The sequence below is a fragment of the Haliotis rufescens genome, unplaced genomic scaffold (assembly GCF_023055435.1).
Source record: "Haliotis rufescens isolate VD_foot unplaced genomic scaffold, xgHalRufe1.0.p SCAF_50, whole genome shotgun sequence".
Classification (NCBI taxonomy): Eukaryota; Metazoa; Mollusca; class Gastropoda; order Lepetellida; family Haliotidae; genus Haliotis; species Haliotis rufescens.
This window is the reverse complement of record NW_025964224.1, coordinates 958,600-977,611: the sequence shown is the minus strand read 5'-3', so window position 1 is coordinate 977,611 and position 19,012 is coordinate 958,600. Positions and strand designations below refer to the sequence as shown.

Below are 19,012 nucleotides of genomic sequence, written 5' to 3'. Positions count from 1 at the left end.
AAAAGAAACACAATGGGTGTGCCACACTGGGGTGGCGTGTGGGACAGAAACCAACCAGTCAGGAAGCAGGGATTCAGTGCCTTAAACATGTTAAAACCAACAGACGCTCTCTGGTCATCTCTTTTCACTGAACTGTCCAAGCAACAACATCGTCCCTCTGATTGATGTTCCTCACGTTGTGATGGCTGTTGGCGTTTTATCTGGAAGAAACGCGTGTTTTGAGAGAGAACCATCAAGTGTTGACTCACATCCGTGAAGACTTGGAAAGAAACAATGGACAGAAAAGTGAATCGACAACATCATGTCCAAACTTATGAATGCCAAGACATGGGGGGGCACGGGTGGCCCAGTCGTCTAAGGCGCCGCAATTCGCTGTGCAGAGTTGCGTCCCTTGGACACGCCAGAAACCTATGATTGTGGGTTCGAATCCCGGTTCGCCCCAATTATGTTTCTAGGTTTGTCAGCACCATACCCGTGCTCGTGGGTTTCACCAAAGTGGTTAACGTCTGAGACCTGCATCACTTCGGGCTTTCCTCCAAAATTAAGCTGACACGCCGCAATATAACTGGAATACTGTTAAAAGCGGTGTTAAATCCAACTCACTCACTCACTGAAGCGACATGGGTGGTAAAGGGAGTGGTGAAGGGAACGGTGAAATGACCGCTGAACTGTGGGGTGAAGTGTACGATGTGATGTGCGAAGATAAAGGCCGACGATGTGTACGCCAAGTTACGTACAAAGGCCGACGAAGTGATGTGCGACATGATACGATCGAAGATAAGGAAACTGACTGAACCCAAGAAAGTATCACCGAAGAAGAAGATAAAGAAGACCCAATAGAAAAAAACCCATCAAACCAGCGGCGGCAGTATCAACAACTGTAGCAGCAGCAACCACAGCAACAGCAACCACAACAGCAGCAGCAGACACCGAAATGAAAGAGACATCCTTTTTGAAACCTGCAACACCTGCAAAAAGGCGACCACGGAAGAAATTGTCTCGGAAGATCTCTCATCAAGAACATCTGTAAGTACCATGCTATTCTTAGGGATGTGTATGTCATTATGATGATGATGATGAGTATCACGAATGCATGACTATGATCGTGGGTATACTTAAGGGTTCTTTTCTTGTTGGATTGACAGGACACCCATCCTTCCTTCCCCTGATGTCAGTTCAGTGCAGACCCTATTGGAACAGTGGTGTGAACAAACCCCTCGGGAGCCAACCTATTCGCCCAATGCGTCTGTGACGGTGATGATCATGAAGCGCTCAAGCTGACAGCCCTCCCTTCCATGGATCTGGACACACCCACCCTGCTTGATGCTTCTTGGTCACCAGCATCACCAGAGGATGTCATCTCTTCAGGTATGGCCATGGTTTGCCATGACGACAACGTTGACGACGATCCTTATGTAGAAGCTCAACTCACTTCCATACAAAGTGAATGTAATGCCTGTCGGCACAACAATATGCTGAGATACACAAGCTGCAACAGTTGTCAAGTGATGTGTCATCTCTGTGTCAGGGAGGCCATAGACTGTACTTGTTTTACTGATGAGGAGTCCCAAACATGTTTGGAACCTATTTGGGCAATATGATGGACCACATCTCTTGGTGATCCCATCTTCACTCGAAGAGTTTGAAGATGAAAGATGAAAGGTTTTTGCGTTGTTGAAGGGACATGCAAAGCACTCCCTCCTCAGTTGTCTTTTCGTATTTCCTATGTATCTGGTTGTTGTTGTTGTTCATTATTAAACAGTGATTGATTGAACTGACTCTTTGTGTCTTGATTGATCCAATAGGGTGCCGAACCGAATGTAGAGGCTGAGTTGAGATGTCATCTACATTGTCTGTCTGTCTGTCATGTCTGTGCACATGCTCGTAGTTAAAGTTAAGAAAAAATAAAGAAAAAAATAGATAAAAGAGAAAAGCCATGCTTGAAAGATGAGTTGCCTTGTAAGACGTCAAGGAGTCCACATGGTGTTCAGACTGTGGTAAGACATTTTCTAAGATGCCTTACCTAGCATCGGCGACGCATGGAGTCCACCGGACGTTATCTGGAGGATGTGGAAGACGACGCAGACGGCGCTCCATTTCATCCCACACATGCTCTATTGGGGAGAGATCTGGAGAATTTGCAGGCCATGGTAGTAACATGACATTGTTATGGTGAAGGAAATCCATTGCGACCCTAGCCGTGTGAGGACGAGCGTTGTCCTGTTGAAATGTCAATCCCGGGCCATGACGTTGCAGGAAAGGAATGACCACAGGCCTCAGAATCTGATCTCTGTAGCCAACACCGGTGAGATTGCCCTGAGCAACCACCAAAGGGGTTCGGTGCCGTGCTGTTATCCCACCCCAAATCATCACAGAGCCACCTCCAAAACGATTCCTCTCCACAATACAGTTGCGTGCATAACGTTCTCCCAAACGCCGGTTGACACGTTGGCGCCCGTCACTGTGGGAAATGTTGACAACATTTCTCCACCATCTTCGAGGTTGGCGAACATGATTTCGACACCATCTTAGACGGTTGACTCGATGACGGTGTGTCAGGATGGGACGTATGGCAGGGCGTCGTGGTCGAATCCCGTACTGAGGTAAACGATTCCTGACAGTGTTGGGATGGATACGGCGCAGTCCAGGAATTGTCTGGGACGTCGTTACTGCCGTTTGGAACCTGTGTCGGAGATGTGTAACTCGAATCGATCTGTCCTGTCTTGGCGTCGTTACTCGGGGACGTCCTGAACGTGGGTGGTCGGCAACGTCATTTGTGTTCTGATAACGCCTCACCAATGCCGATATCGTGTTACGATGGCATTGGAAATGTGTTGCCACCTGTTGTTGCCTCATTCCCGCTCGGATCATTCCAATGGCTTCATGACGCTGTGCAGCTGTCAATCTTGGCATGATTTGCTTGTGATATGCTTGTGTCTGCGCCTGAGAAGTTTTGAATTTTTGAATGACAACAGATCATGCTATCCAAAGTGACAGCCAATTTTGAGTTGCACATGCTGTGTACAGCTGCACAGGATGCACGTGCAGTAACACATTGCACGTCCATGGGCCCCCATCAATGACGTCATATCGCATGGCACGCGCATGAGCGTTTGTACGTCTCCAAAAATTGCTGTGTTCAAACCTATATTTCATATATGGACGGTGTGCCCTTATATCTTTATTTTCTCCGTGCACAGTTTCTTTATGTGGCTAGTATAGTTCCAACTAAAATCTGTTTCTTATACAGTGGCGAAACAACATATACGCAAAACAACAGTTGTTTTTAATTGCCTCTCTCGGCAATCCATCGGTCTGTCCGCTAGAGTAACTGCCCTTGGTCAAAGGGAAGCTACTCTAACCCTAGTCTATGAGACGTCACGGCCACGGTCAGACGTTGTTGACAGTCGGTCTGTCCTGTCATTACGTTAAGAAGTGCAATCGGATGTACACACAGCGACAAAACGATACAAGGTAACAATTGAAACATATTTCGGCCAAATCCAACTATTTTAATTTGTGGAGAAGGTTTCAAGCCGCAGAGGTCTACAAGCACAGATATGGCTACTGATCCCGCTTGGCTAGGCCTCGTGCCCTCGCAAAATTGTTTCGAAATTTACATCTCCAAAGTTGCCAAAACTTATAAAAATGCCTTAGCTACGTCACAGTTAAACACTGATTTTCAGTATATTAGACTGTTCTTTTGATAATGATAGCAATTATCCCTGTAGACTATCCATATTCCCGATGGTTAATTCTGTCTCGATCGCCGAATGACGAGGGTGACGCCATGTTTGTTTATAAACAGTGAAAGTAGTCCTACTTGACCTTTGATATTTGCATCTCTATCCGCATATGACCCCAACGGATATCTTTTTTATCCGTTGGCTTTATCCTGCCGAGAAACCTACCCATTATATGATAAATTTGGTTACAAATACAAACAGATAACTTGAGAAAATAGGGCTGTGTTGTGTGAACGGTCTGACATTGTTCGTCTCCGAAATCATTACCTTCATACCATCAAGCAGAAACGTGAAGAAGGATATGAGCCCGTCTTCTTAGATGAGACATGGGTAAATGCGTCACACACAGCCAGCAGTCAGTGGGTACCCAGTGGTGACTGTAATGAGTCTGGTAGAAAGTTACCAATGGGAAATGGCGAAAGACTCATAGTTCTCCATGCTGGTTCTGCTAATCAGGGTTTTCTCCGAGACTGTGACCTCGTCTTTAGAGCCAAGTCCAAAGACAACAGGGACTACCACACAGAAATGAACGGCAATGTATTTCTGGAGTGGGTGAAAGATAAATTAGTCCCTGCTTTGCCTACCATGTCACTCATTGTCATGGACAATGCACCGTATCATAGTGTGCAGGATCCAGAAAGCAAGACTCCAACCTAACCGTAAAGGAGACATGGTTACTTGCATGCAACGGAGGAACATTACCTTTCCTTCTCGAGCGACGAAACCACAGCTCTATGAAATCATCAAAACTATGAAACCTGACCCCGTGTATAAAGTTGACAGTTACATCAAGGGTCAGGGTCACGCTGTCTTACGACTGCCACCTTATCACTGCAACCTGAATCCAATCGAGGTGGTATGGGGCATCGTCAAAGGTGACGTTGGACGATCGAACACAACGTTCAAATTACGAGACGTTGAACAACTCGTAAAGGTCGGGTAACAGTAGAAACATGAAGGCGTTGTGTGGCCACAGTCGTTGACGAGATAGGGCCACGTTATTGGTCACGACTATGGCCAGCAACAGTCCAACCTATAATAGTGGCAGTCGGTTCAGGCACCAGCAGTTCCGACGACGAGATCTATGGCATGAGCGAGTCAGATTGCGACTGAAATTATTATGAGACGGCCCCTCTAACGCTCTGTCATTTCCCCTACCACAGAACGTGCAGTGCATGCGTGCTTGCACTGTGCCTTCCACGGTTTGTCCCCCCTACGTGTCATGTACACATTTCTACACAAAATAACATGATAGTTTCTTAAAGAACTTCATCCGCCATGGGTCTTAAAATAAACAAAATTCAGATTTTGTTGGGTACAGGGTATTTATGGTCAAGTACCGTATTGATGTTTTATACACTTTTCTGGATTTCGAGTTATTTTGCAATTCATCGTTCTCATTTGGAGTCAAACGGACTGTAGGTTCTGTGAGGGTAGGGTTCATTTCCGGAGCATAACTCATAAACGGTTCAATATGTTTTCATGAAACTTTGCAGGTTTGTCAGGTACATGCTGAACTGGTGCCTTTTGCTTTTTAGAAATTTTAGAAATATTTATTTTTTTTACGTTTCCATGGCAGCAAGAAAGACTTAGGTTCCAAACTCTTCTGATTTTTTTACAATTTCCATGACAAGTTCCACCTCGGTTTTAAAAAAGTTAGGGTTTGTTCAGATTTAATTATGTCATACATTCTGCAACAGGGGCGACTAACGGGATCGGGTGGTCAGGCCCGCTGATTTGGTTGATACATGTCATTGTTTCCCAATTGCGTCGATTGATGCTCATGATGTCGGTCACTGGATTGTCTGCTCCAGACTCGATTATGTTTCAGACCGCCGTCAAATGGTTGGAATATTGCTAAGTGCGATTAACAACAAACAAACAACATGATCAGGACACATCACAGGAAACTGAATGCAAACAAAATGGAAGTAATATATTCTAATTATTGTAACGTTGCAGTGGTACTAGTACAGGAAAATACTATACTAAGTAATGTCAGAAATAGAAAAAAATGTGTTTGTTATACTACTTCATCAACCTTATTATTAACAGCGTAAACAGTTTAAATATTAACTCAAAAGTATTTGACATAATTTAGCATTTAAGTTTAAAATAATATTCTAAACTGCCAGGCAAAATAAAAGTTTTACCAAACGATTACAAATGTTATACAGCTTGTTCAATACCGTTAATACAGACCCGACCCTATGTTACAGTTTAACTTACGGTTTGGATTTCCAACCGAAAAGCACTGACAGAACGACACAGTTTGGACTGAAGAAGTGTTCCTAACAGTCGGGTCAGGCGGTTACACGGGTACACAAAGCTAACGGTGTTTATTTTCTTAGAAATTTGAAGGTCGCTTCAAATGAGTCGCAGGTGTGACAAACGCCCGGCTCTGGTTCCCAAAATGCATATCTTTGTCCCCTGTGTGGAGTTCGTGGAATAGGCCCCAGTCCACACCCTTTGTCATATGAGCCGCCTAGTGCGGATGGGCTGGTGACTGTGTGTCCCGGTTCATTGTGTGTCATCGTGCCGCTACTGGTTGACTGTGTGTCATCATGCCGCTACTGGTTGACTGTGTGTCATCGTAGGCGCCCAGCCAGCCAACCCACTAACCAACCAGCTAACCAACCTTCCTTCTCCGGGCACAACGTTCAAACCTGTCCATTGTCTGGACTCAAATCAGCTAAATGTATTGATATTATAATGAACAACCCCAAGTATACCAGTGCATAAAACACAACCACTTTTTACCTTTTTGCACAGGTGGGTATATTTACCCCTCGGGCAAAGAGCTTGCACGTAAACAGACGTACATCAGGTACATTAAGCCAGAGGTAGGCCATATGTCCATGAACAGACAGACAGTTTTCAAGATCGCCGGATTCATTTTGTTTATTTGGATGGACCCATCTTTTAGCCCCCGCATATGCCTCTGTTAATGCCGTTTCTGTGTTAAATTCTAACTCAAATACCCTATCAACATGCTAGTACACCAGAACAAGAAAGCCTATTTTATTCTGTTTATTTATTTTTTAAGCATAAAACACCAAGGGCAAGAGAGTGTATACAATGCAAGCATATCACATAAAAGTGTAACAATTACATGTTAAGTCAACTGTGGAAGGACAACGATTACATAGATAGCAAAAGGCATGTAATTTAAATGAAAAGGCAATATCTCTATCACATGTCTACCCAAAAGAAGACATATATGTTTCACATTTGGATCTATGCAGGAAGATTCAGGGTGAAAAGAACCATCCACAAAACTGTTTGAAAAGAGAAAGACTTCCATTTTCAACTTTCCCTTTGTGCGGAACAGTATCCGGCATCTGATAGTGATTTATAAACACGTGTATAAGCCATGGTCGGAACAGTACAATGGACCCTCTTTACTCTACTTTAAGCAGATATGTGTAATTATTACAAATAAATCAAATTAAATTATCCCAAATAAACGACACAATTTAAACAAATAAAAAAGGCGAGTGTCTTTTAATAATTATTATGAAGTTCCATATTTTCTTTTGTGTCATTCTTAACTGATTCATAGTGGAGGGTTTGGACCAAAATCATCACGCTCGAGAGTTATAGGGCAGCTGGTTTTCGCTGAGATAGTATAAGTATAAGTAAAAGTATAAGTAAAATTATAAGTAAAAGTATAAGTAAAAGCATATAAGTAAAACAATCTCCACCCAAATACTACCATGAATAAATTGGAAAAATCTCCCGGTAACATAAAAGTGGCATTATCAAAAGAGATCACCTAAAGTGGGCCTCTTTGTTTCAACATTATATTGCGAGGATAACCACCTTCTCGGGGAGGATGGATGCTTGAAATCAGTAAAATATGTGCACGACGAAGCAAGAGGTGTTTTGTTTGTGTCTGGTTACAATCAGTAACATCAACGTTTATAAACTTGAAGAATGTGATCAGTGAGTGGCCAGTTTATCTATGGCTGGGAAAGCGGTTTACATATAAATTCACCTCGCAACACTTCACTCATCACTATCATCATGGTGTTCCTCATCTGGGTCCACATCATCAGTGGGATCTGGAGGAAACTCTATCTGGATTAGGGCCTTGCTTCCTCGATATGGTCTGAAATACATGTATACATTCTAGATGCACATTGCAGCTGTCAATGATGAAATTGTTATTACGGTATTCAAATATTCGTATGCAATGATTTTTTGTCATGATAGCGTTTCATCAGGACAGTTAGGTCGCTTGACTCAAACTCAACTCAAGTACAAGCAGAAAGTAAATATGCTCTACAACAATCACTTACCTGTGTTTGACACCAGCCATGCGCAGAAGTCTCTTTGATGCTTTCACGTCGTCCTTGTCCTTTTTCACATCTGACAAGTAGACAACCTTATGGATTCCAGACTGAATGATCATCTGGGTGCAGTGGTTACATGGGAACAGAGTCACGAAGATCTTGCAGCCTTTCAAGTCAGCAGAATACTTGTTCATTATGGCGTTCAGCTCAGCGTGGCAGACTGGAAATAAATACTTTCATAACAAGAAGTGGCTCGAACTGTTTTCTTCTCACAATAATTCACTTTCTCCTTAATCCTACTACTCTCTGCCCACCATAGCATGCCCTGATAGCGTGGCTCGTTGTTCACTCACTCACTCTCCCACTCACTGTGTTTATGTGGACTTAATGAATAAAAATATCATAATTATTTTGTCATTGAGTACATGAAGAAAGTTAGCATTCATATGAATTTGTTATTCAGAGAATGGTGATATCAAGTGTATCAAATGGCATTCACCTTCAATGGAGACTACTCTGATAGTAAATCTCATACCATAAAGTTTCTTATTCTTGTCCCAACCTTCTTCCTTGCCCCACGGTAGTTCTTCATTACCGCAGTTATTGGGCATTCCGTTGTAACCAGTACCGACGATCCTCTTATCTTTGTTCACAATACAAGCTCCGACCTGTAACACAAGATGTAAAACAAGATGAAACATATGCTGTAAGACAAGATGTAAGACAAGATGTAAGACAAGATGTAAGACAAGATGTATCACAAGATGTAATACAAGATGTAACATGAGATGTTAAACAAGATGTAATACAAGATGTAACATGAGATGTAACACAAGATGTAACACAAGATGTAACATGAGATGTAACACAAGATGTAACACAAGATGTAACATGAGATGTAACACAAGATGTAATACAAGATGTAACATGAGATGTAATACAAGATCTAACACAAGATGTAACACAAGATGTAACATGAGATGTAATACAAGATGTAATACAAGATGTAACATGAGATGTAACACAAGATGTAACACAAGATGTAACACAAGATGTAATACAAGATGTAATACAAGATGTAACATGAGATGTAACACAAGATGTAACACAAGATGTAATACAAGATGTTACACAAGATGTAACACAAGATGTAACACAAGATGTAACATAAGCTGTAAAACAAGATGTAACACAAGATGTAGTAACAAGATGTAACATAAGCTGTAAGACAAGATGTAACACAAAATGTAACACAGGATGTAAAACAAGATGTGAGTGAGTGAGTATGGTTTTATGCCGCTTTTAGCAATATTCCAGCAATATCACGGCGGGGGTCACCAGAAATGGGATTCACACATTGTACCCATGTCAGGAATCGAACCTGGGTCTTCGGCGTGACGAACAAACGCTTTAACCACTAGGCTACCCGACCGCCCAACACTAGATCTAACACAAGATGTAACACAAGATGTTACACAGGATGTAACATAGGATTGATGTAGTAGCCTGTACATGTTTAGAATTCTGGTTCATAGAAAGTTCTGATGATGTTAGAATTTATAACTTACCGCCTGTAAAAGCTTTGCTCCATTATGAAAACTTAGGGCGTTCATCCTCACACGAGGCATTAAATACACATGACAGATTTTGTACGCTTATACCTCATCGTAATAGAGCCTCTCCAAATATTGTAGCTGGAGGTGAAATGGGACGTTTTCATCAATGTGGACGTGCGCTCTCCTTACCTGTGTATTGGGGTCTTTGCTTCTCTTTGAAGAGAGATCAGCGACGGCCATGAAGTATTCCTCCCAACCTAAGTACCCTTTCCTCTTCTCATTCTCAGCATTTTCACCGCTTGAGACACAAAAGTACAAGAGAGAGATTTGTAGAATAGATAACTGATGACGTCTCGAATCTGTACGGGTCAAGCTGGAACTATTAGTGTAGGTCCACTATCAATATGAGTGCATGTTACACTGGCACCATGAGTGTACGTTACACTGGCACTATGAGTGCAGGTTACATTTGCACTATAAGTGCATGTTACACTGGCTCTATGAGTGCATGTTACACTGGCTCTATGAGTGCATGTTACACTGGTTCTATGAGTGCACGTTACACTGGCTCTATGAGTGCATGTTACACTCGCTCTATGAGTGCAGGTTACACTCGCTCTATGAGTGCTGGTTACACTGGTACTATGAGTGCAGGTTACATTTGCACTATAAGTGCATGTTACACTGGCTCTATGAGCGCAGGTTACACTGGCTCTATGAGTGCATGTTACACTGATACTATGAGTGCAGTTTACACTGGCACTATGATTGCTGGTTACACTGGCTCTGTGAGTGCTGGTTACACTGGCATTATGAGTGCAGGTTACACTGGTACTATGAGTGCTGGTTACACTGGCATTATGAGTGCAGGTTACACTGGTACTATGAGTGCTGGTTATACTGGCTCTGTGAGTGCTGGTTACACTGGTACTATGAGTGCAGGTTACACTGGCTCTGTGAGTGCTGGTTACACTGGCACTGTGAGTGCAGGTTACACTGGCTCTATGAGTGCAGGTTAGACTGGCTCTGTGAGTGCTGGTTACACTGGTACTATAAGTGCAGGTTACAATGGTACTATGAGTGCAGGTTACACTGGTACTACGAGAAGGTTACACTGGCACCATGAGTGCATGTTACACTGGCTCTGTGAGTGCTGGTTACACTGGTACTATGAGTGCAGGTTACACTGGCACTATGAGTGCTGGTTACACTGGCTCTGTGAGTGCTGGTTACACTGGTACTATGAGTGCAGGTTACATTGGCACTATGGTGAGTATACATGATGTAATGGTGGGGTATATATGATGTAATGGTGGGTATACATGATGTAATGGTGGGGTATACATGATGTAATGGTGGGTATACATAATGTAATGGTGGGTATACACGATGTAATGGTGGGTATACATGATGTAATGGTGAGTATACATGATGTAATGGAGGGTATAGATAATGTAATGGTGGGTATACACGATGTAATGGAGGGTATACATAATGTAATGGTGGGTATACACGATGTAATGGTGGGGTATACATGATGTATTGGTTGGTAAATATAATGCAATGGTGAGTATACAAGATGTAATGGTGGGTATACATGATGTAATGGTGGGTATACATGATGTAATTGTGGGTATACATGATGTAATGGTGGGTATACATGATGTAATGGTGGGGTATACATGATGTATTGGTTGGTAAATATAATGTAATGGTGAGTATACATGATGTAATGGTGGGTATACATGATGTAATGGTGGGTATACATGATGTAATGGTGAGTATACATGATGTAATGGTGGGTATACATGATGTAATGGTGAGTATACATGATGTAATCGTGGGTATACATGATGTAATGGTGAGTATACATGATGTAATGGTGGGTATACATGATGTAATGGTGGGTATACATGATGTAATGGTGAGTATACATGATGTAATGGTGGGTATACATGATGTAATGGTGGGTATACATGATGTAATGGTGGGTATACATGATGTAATGGTGGGTATACATGATGTAATGGTGGGTATACATGATGTAATGGTGGGTATACATGATGTAATGGTGGGTATACATGATGTTATGATGGGTATACATGATGTAATGGTGGGTATATATAATGTAATGGTGGGGTATACATGATGTAATGGTGGGGTATACATGATGTAATGGTGGGTATACATGATGTAATGGTGAGTATACATGATGTAATGGTGGGTATACATGATGTAATGGTGAGTATACATGATGTAATGGTGGGTATACATGATGTAATGGTGAGTATACATGATGTAATGGTGGGTATACATGATGTAATGGTGGGTATACATGATGTAATGGTGAGTATACATGATGTAATGGTGGGTATACATGATGTAATGGTGAGTACACATGATGTAATGGTGGGTATACATGATGTAATGGTGGGTATATATAATGTAATGGTGGGGTATACATGATGTAATGGTGGGGTATACGTGATGTAATGGTGAGTATACATGATGTAACGGTGGGGTATACATGATGTAATGGTGGGTATACATGATGTAATGGTGGGTATACATGATGTAATGGTGGGTATACATGATGTAATGGTGGGTATATATAATGTAATGGTGGGGTATACATGATGTAATGGTGGGGTATACATGATGTAATGGTGAGTATACATGATGTAATGGTGGGGTATACATGATGTAATGGTGAGTATACATGATGTAATGGTGGGTATACATGATGTAATGGTGGGTATACATGATGTAATGGTGGGTATACATGATGTAATGGTGAGTATACATGATGTAATGGTGGGTATACATGATGTAATGGTGAGTATACATGATGTAATGGTGGGTATACATGATGTAATGGTGGGTATACATGATGTAATGGTGGGTATACATGATGTAATGGTGAGTATATATGATGTAATGGTGGGTATACATGATGTAATGGTGAGTATATATGATGTAATAGTGGGGTATACATGATGTAATGGTGAGTATACATGATGTAATGGTGGGTATACATGATGTAATGGTGGGGTATACATGATGTAATGGTGAGTATACATGATGTAATGGTGGGGTATACATGATGTAATGGTGGGTATACATGATGTAATAGTGGGTATACATGATGTAATGGTGGGTATACGTGATGTAATGGTGAGTATACATGATGTAACGGTGGGGTATACATGATGTAATGGTGGGGTATACATGATGTAATGGTGGGTATACATGATGTAATGATGGGTCTACATGATGTAATGGTGGGTATACATGATGTAATGGTGAGTATACATGATGTAATGGTGGGGTATACATGATGTAATGGTGAGTATACATGATGTAATGGTGGGTATACATGATGTAATGGTGGGTATACATGATGTAATGGTGGGTCTACATGATGTAATGGTGAGTATACATGATGTAATGGTGGGTATATATAATGTAATGGTGGGGTATACATGATGTAATGGTGGGTATACATGATATAATGGTGGGTATACATGATGTAATGGTGAGTATACATGATGTAATGGTGGGTATACATGATGTAATGGTGGGTATACATGATGTAATGGTGGGTATACATGATGTAATGGTGAGTATACATGATGTAATGGTGGGTATACATGATGTAATGGTGAGTATACATGATGTAATGGTGGGTATACATGATGTAATGGTGGGTATACATGATGTAATGGTGGGTATACATGATGTAATGGTGAGTATACATGATGTAATGGTGGGTATACATGATGTAATGGTGGGGTATATATAATGTAATGGTGGGTATACATGATGTAATGGTGAGTATACATGATGTAATGGTGAGTATACATGATGTAATGGTGGGTATACATGATGTAATGGTGGGTATACATGATGTAATGGTGGGTATACATGATTTAATGGTGGGGTATACATGATGTAATGGTGAGTATACATGATGTAATGGTGAGTATACATGATGTAATGGTGAGTATATATGATGTAATGGTGGGTAAATATAATGTAATGGTGAGTATACATGATGTAATGGTGGGTATACATGATGTAATGGTGGGTATACATGATGTTATGATGGGTATACATGATGTAATGGTGGGTATATATGATGTAATGGTTGGTATACATGATGTAATGGTGGGTATACATGATGTAATGGTGGGTATACATGATGTAATGGTGGGTATACATGATGTAATGGTGGGTATACATGATGTTATGATGGGTATACATGATGTAATGGTGGGTATATATGATGTAATGGTTGGTATACATGATGTAATGGTGGGTATACATGATGTAATGGTGGGTATACATGATGTAATGGTGGGTATACATGATGTAATGGTGGGGTATGCAAGATGTAATGGTGGGTATACATGATGTTATGATGGGTATACATGATGTAATGGTGGGTATATATAATGTAATCGTGGGTATACATGATGTAATGGTGGGTATACATGATGTAATGGTGGGTCTACATGATGTAATGGTGGGTATATATGATGTAATGGTTGGTATACATGATGTAATGGTGGGTATACATGATGTAATGGTGGGTATACATGATGTAATGGTGGGTATACATGATGTAATGGTGGGTATACATGATGTAATGGTGGGTATATATAATGTAATGGTGAGTATACATGATGTAATGGTGGGTATACATGATGTAATGGTGGGTATACATGATGTAATGGTGGGTATACATGATGTAATGGTGAGTATACATGATGTAATGGTGGGTATACATGATGTAATGGTGGGGTATATATAATGTAATGGTGGGTATACATGATGTAATGGTGGGTATACATGATGTAATGGTGGGTATACATGATGTAATGGTGGGTATACATGATGTAATGGTGGGTATACATGATGTAATGGTGAGTATACATGATGTAATGGTGAGTATACATGATGTAATGGTGGGTATACATGATGTAATGGTGGGTATACATGATGTAATGGTGGGTATACATGATTTAATGGTGGGGTATACATGATGTAATGGTGAGTATACATGATGTAATGGTGAGTATACATGATGTAATGGTGAGTATATATGATGTAATGGTGGGTAAATATAATGTAATGGTGAGTATACATGATGTAATGGTGGGTATACATGATGTAATGGTGGGTATACATGATGTTATGATGGGTATACATGATGTAATGGTGGGTATATATGATGTAATGGTTGGTATACATGATGTAATGGTGGGTATACATGATGTAATGGTGGGTATACATGATGTAATGGTGGGTATACATGATGTAATGGTGGGTATACATGATGTTATGATGGGTATACATGATGTAATGGTGGGTATATATGATGTAATGGTGGGTATATATGATGTAATGGTTGGTATACATGATGTAATGGTGGGTATACATGATGTAATGGTGGGTATACATGATGTAATGGTGGGGTATGCAAGATGTAATGGTGGGTATACATGATGTTATGATGGGTATACATGATGTAATGGTGGGTATATATAATGTAATCGTGGGTATACATGATGTAATGGTGGGTATACATGATGTAATGGTGAGTATACATGATGTAATGGTGGGTATACATGATGTAATGGTGGGTATATATGATGTAATGGTTGGTATACATGATGTAATGGTGGGTATACATGATGTAATGGTGGATATACATGATGTAATGGTGGGTATACATGATGTAATGGTGGGTATACATGATGTAATGGTGGGTATATATAATGTAATGGTGGGTATACATGATGTAATGGTGGGTATACATAATGTAATGGTGGGGTATATATTATGCAATGGTGGGTATACATGAAGTAATGGTGGGTATACATGATGTAATGGTGGGTATACATGATGTAATGGTGGGTATACATGATGAAATGGTGGGTATACATGATGTAATGGTGGGTATACATGATGTAATGGTGGGTATATATAATGTAATGGTGGGTATACATGATGTAATGGTGGGTATACATAATGTAATGGTGGGGTATATATTATGCAATGGTGGGTATACATGATGTAATGGTGGGTATACATGATGTAATGGTGGGGTATATATTATGCAATGGTGGGTATACATGAAGTAATGGTGGGTCTAGTTGATGCACGGACCTATATAACCTGGATAGGAAACGATACAGAATTCCTGAAACTATCTCTGCCGCGCATCCGCGAATTGAAATCCTAGCCCCATGTTATCGGTATCCCGCAGGCGCGATGCCAACCACATGTTATACAAGTCCGTGGTTGATGTAATATGGGTCTACATGATGTAATGGTGGTTATATATTATGAGAGTACCATCATGTTCAGATGAGCATGATAATTTAACTGCTTAATGGTATAAAAGAATTTCCATGAATTCACCTTGTCTCTATGTGATGTAATAAACATCATTTTTGCGGAGGAGACATTCAAAGTGGACATGGCGTTGTGTGGCACAAGGACACGTGCAAAATATAATGTATCATCGAACTTCCATAGCAATGTATGGAATATGCTGGTGAGAGATTCTAATTTGGGTGTTTTCATTTAATGTGTGTGTGTGTGTGTGTGTGTGTGTGTGTGTGTGTGTGTGTGTGTGTGTGTGTGTACTCGCATTTGTGACATCGTGAGGACCAAGAAAAAGTAGAACACCAACGTTGTGAGGACGTTTTCAAAATAGAGGACTTGCACCCCAGTCCTCGGATTGACATTGCATATATGGCATCAGTGAGAGCCCACATGTCTGTAGCATAAGTTTTATGACAGTCCTCAGATTGGGGTATTTTAAGACTTTCGTTACACATGCACCCACCATGCGCTAAACACACTTTACTCGCTCGAAAACGTGTACAGAGATGTGCCACACTCCGTCGCAGTGGTGACTCAGCATAACACCACTGCCACAGGCTAATTTGCATATCACGTGACCGGACTTTTCTCTTGTTTGTAAACAAACGCGCTTTTTCAGAAATCAGTATAGAACGGACTAATGCAAGTATTTGGGGGCGCTTTACATATTGTTTTGCATAACTATATAGATATGCTACTACAACTGCGACAGTGAGCTGCAGATATGCTACTACAACTGCGACAGTGAGCTGCATGACAATATATATTTATGCATCAAAGTGACCGTGTCGCTAGCTTTCCGTTGGGCTTCGATGACAGCACGTGGAGCCGTACAACCAATGTAAACATAGGATAACTACGCAAAAACAAGTAGATTTTTACGTATTTGCATACTTTCTCAATGAAAGTTAACCATTCTTTGACATTTGTTTATGAAAATGTGTAGACTTGTCAAACATGAAACGGATGAAAAGCATATGCAATATCTTGAATGGACTGTGAAAGATGTGACGAATCGTCACATGGCGCTGGCCTGTGGCAGAGGTACTATGCTAGCTGGCTGCCGGCCGCATGGAACTCTGGGTAGGAGAGTGGAGATGTGCTTAACCCCTCAGCCAATCATATTTGCTTCCTGTATCTAGAGCCAATCAGAGACGATCTTACTACCATCCAATCAATTGTGTCGAAAGGCAACATTACTAACACAAAACACTGCGTGCAACAATAATAATGATGAAGACAACTGCGACCTCGCTGTACGGAGCTGATTTCCCCGCGTATTAAGTCCTCCATTTGCCGTCAAAGGTAAGTTTGTGTTTTTATATTTTTTGAACTGATTGAAACAGATTTTTAAAGACAATGAGTGATGTACCATCATAAAATGCCTAGAATATTGCTCTAGTAGACAGTTTGAGTTGTCGGATTTAGCCGTTTTATGGTTTGATTGCATTATAATTAAATTTTCGTTGTGTTCATGGAAATTCCTGCATTCTGATAAGCTGAATTGGCTTTATCTGTAAAAACATCAGCATCCTGCATAGACTCACTGCCAATTAGTTGTAAGTTGATAGTCTTGTGGTATGTTTAAATTAATTTTATTTTTGTTTTGTGCATTTGGTGTATTTTTACTCTTTCTGAATAACTCATTTATATCATAAAGCGTATTTCTACTAATGTATTTCTGTATGCCTCGTTCATATCATAAAACAGTGTGCATTCACGGCTAATCCATAGATTTGGCGATTGCTGTACCCACAGCTGAATGACGACTTTCCCAGGAATATCTGAGCGTTCCCGGTCCGTAACCGTGTGACTGACCGTGTGTTCACAGCTAGAGGTATAACGATACGGGAGGGTCGCGATACGATAAATGATACAGTAAACAATGAATTGCGCATGCGTGTGACGTCACTGTCCGCTCTCCCATTCATCTTTTCTTGAAACCACGCCCGCAATTGTTTATGTCAACATGACCGACCAATGGGATTAACTGGATTAACGTTTGAAAAGGTAAGAATTTATGGCTAACCCTTGCCCAAAGCCAGCTGACCCTAATGACCGAAAAGGGGTTTGGGATCGTAAAGACGTGTAAGTTTCCCTAAGACCGAAAACGGGTGTTGGATCGTAAAGACGTGTAAGTTTCCCTAAGACTGAAAAACGGGTGTTGGATCGTAAAGTTGTGTAAGTTTCCCTAAGACCTAGAACGGGTGTTTGATCGTAAAGATGTGTAAGTTTCCCTAAGACCGAAAACGGGTGTTGGATCGTGAAGCGAGAAGCACCACAGCGTGAGGCACGGTAACGGTATAACGAGACAGCGGTGGCACTATAGCGCGGTAATTGAGCGGATGGTAGAGCTCGGGCTGCGCCCGGTAAACTGCATTGTTGCCTTGTTTTATATCCAGGGATTAAGAATACCTTGTGTATTTTCTCGTAAACTAAGCCGGACACAGCAATCAGCTGTACATGTACACACGTTTTCTTGAAATCTACCGGTGATTCGGTCAAGACACACCCAATGATATAACTTTACAGTATTTTAATGCAAGGATCGGCAAAAGTTTTATCTGAAACTATTTTTTTATCAGGAATAATATATTCCAGTATATTGTTAATTTCGATGCAGCTTTAACTAAACATATTTAAAATAATAATAACCCTAAGCGAAGCAGCTGATCGCTATTGTCGGGTATTATTTTTTACATGGAACCAGTCTGACCAGTCACCGTCAAGGCTCCCGTGCACGTGATCGCATGATCGCGAGAATTACATGTTGACATAGAATCGTCAAACAAAAACAAATCTGACTTTTAACGAATCAAAGTATGGCATTTATGATATATGTATCCATTCTCTGTCAACTAAAATTAGCGGTAATCTGACCGTGGTTGCTGTTAATAACGGTGAGTTGTGCGATGTTCCGATCGCTTCAGACACGATTTCGCCGAAATTAATTAAAACAATATTAAAAGGAATTTTGAATAAAATTAATGAAATAAGTTACAAACATGAGTCCAGATATTCA

General features: G+C 40.9%; 1 protein-coding gene across 1 annotated transcript in view; it reads right to left on the bottom strand.

The window, feature by feature from the left end:
- Window positions 1-7,253: 7,253 nt before the first annotated feature.
- The window catches only part of LOC124151369 (deoxycytidylate deaminase-like), a 28,124-nt gene continuing 16,365 nt past the window's right edge, over window positions 7,254-19,012 (bottom strand). The window contains exons 2-5 of the mRNA XM_048384744.1: window positions 9,787-9,895; window positions 8,577-8,709; window positions 8,048-8,261; window positions 7,254-7,857 (exon numbers count right to left, since the gene is read on the bottom strand). Coding sequence (XP_048240701.1) covers window positions 7,755-7,857; window positions 8,048-8,261; window positions 8,577-8,709; window positions 9,787-9,895 — 559 coding nt within the window. The 3' untranslated portion in view covers window positions 7,254-7,754. The remainder of the gene's footprint in view (window positions 7,858-8,047; window positions 8,262-8,576; window positions 8,710-9,786; window positions 9,896-19,012) is intronic.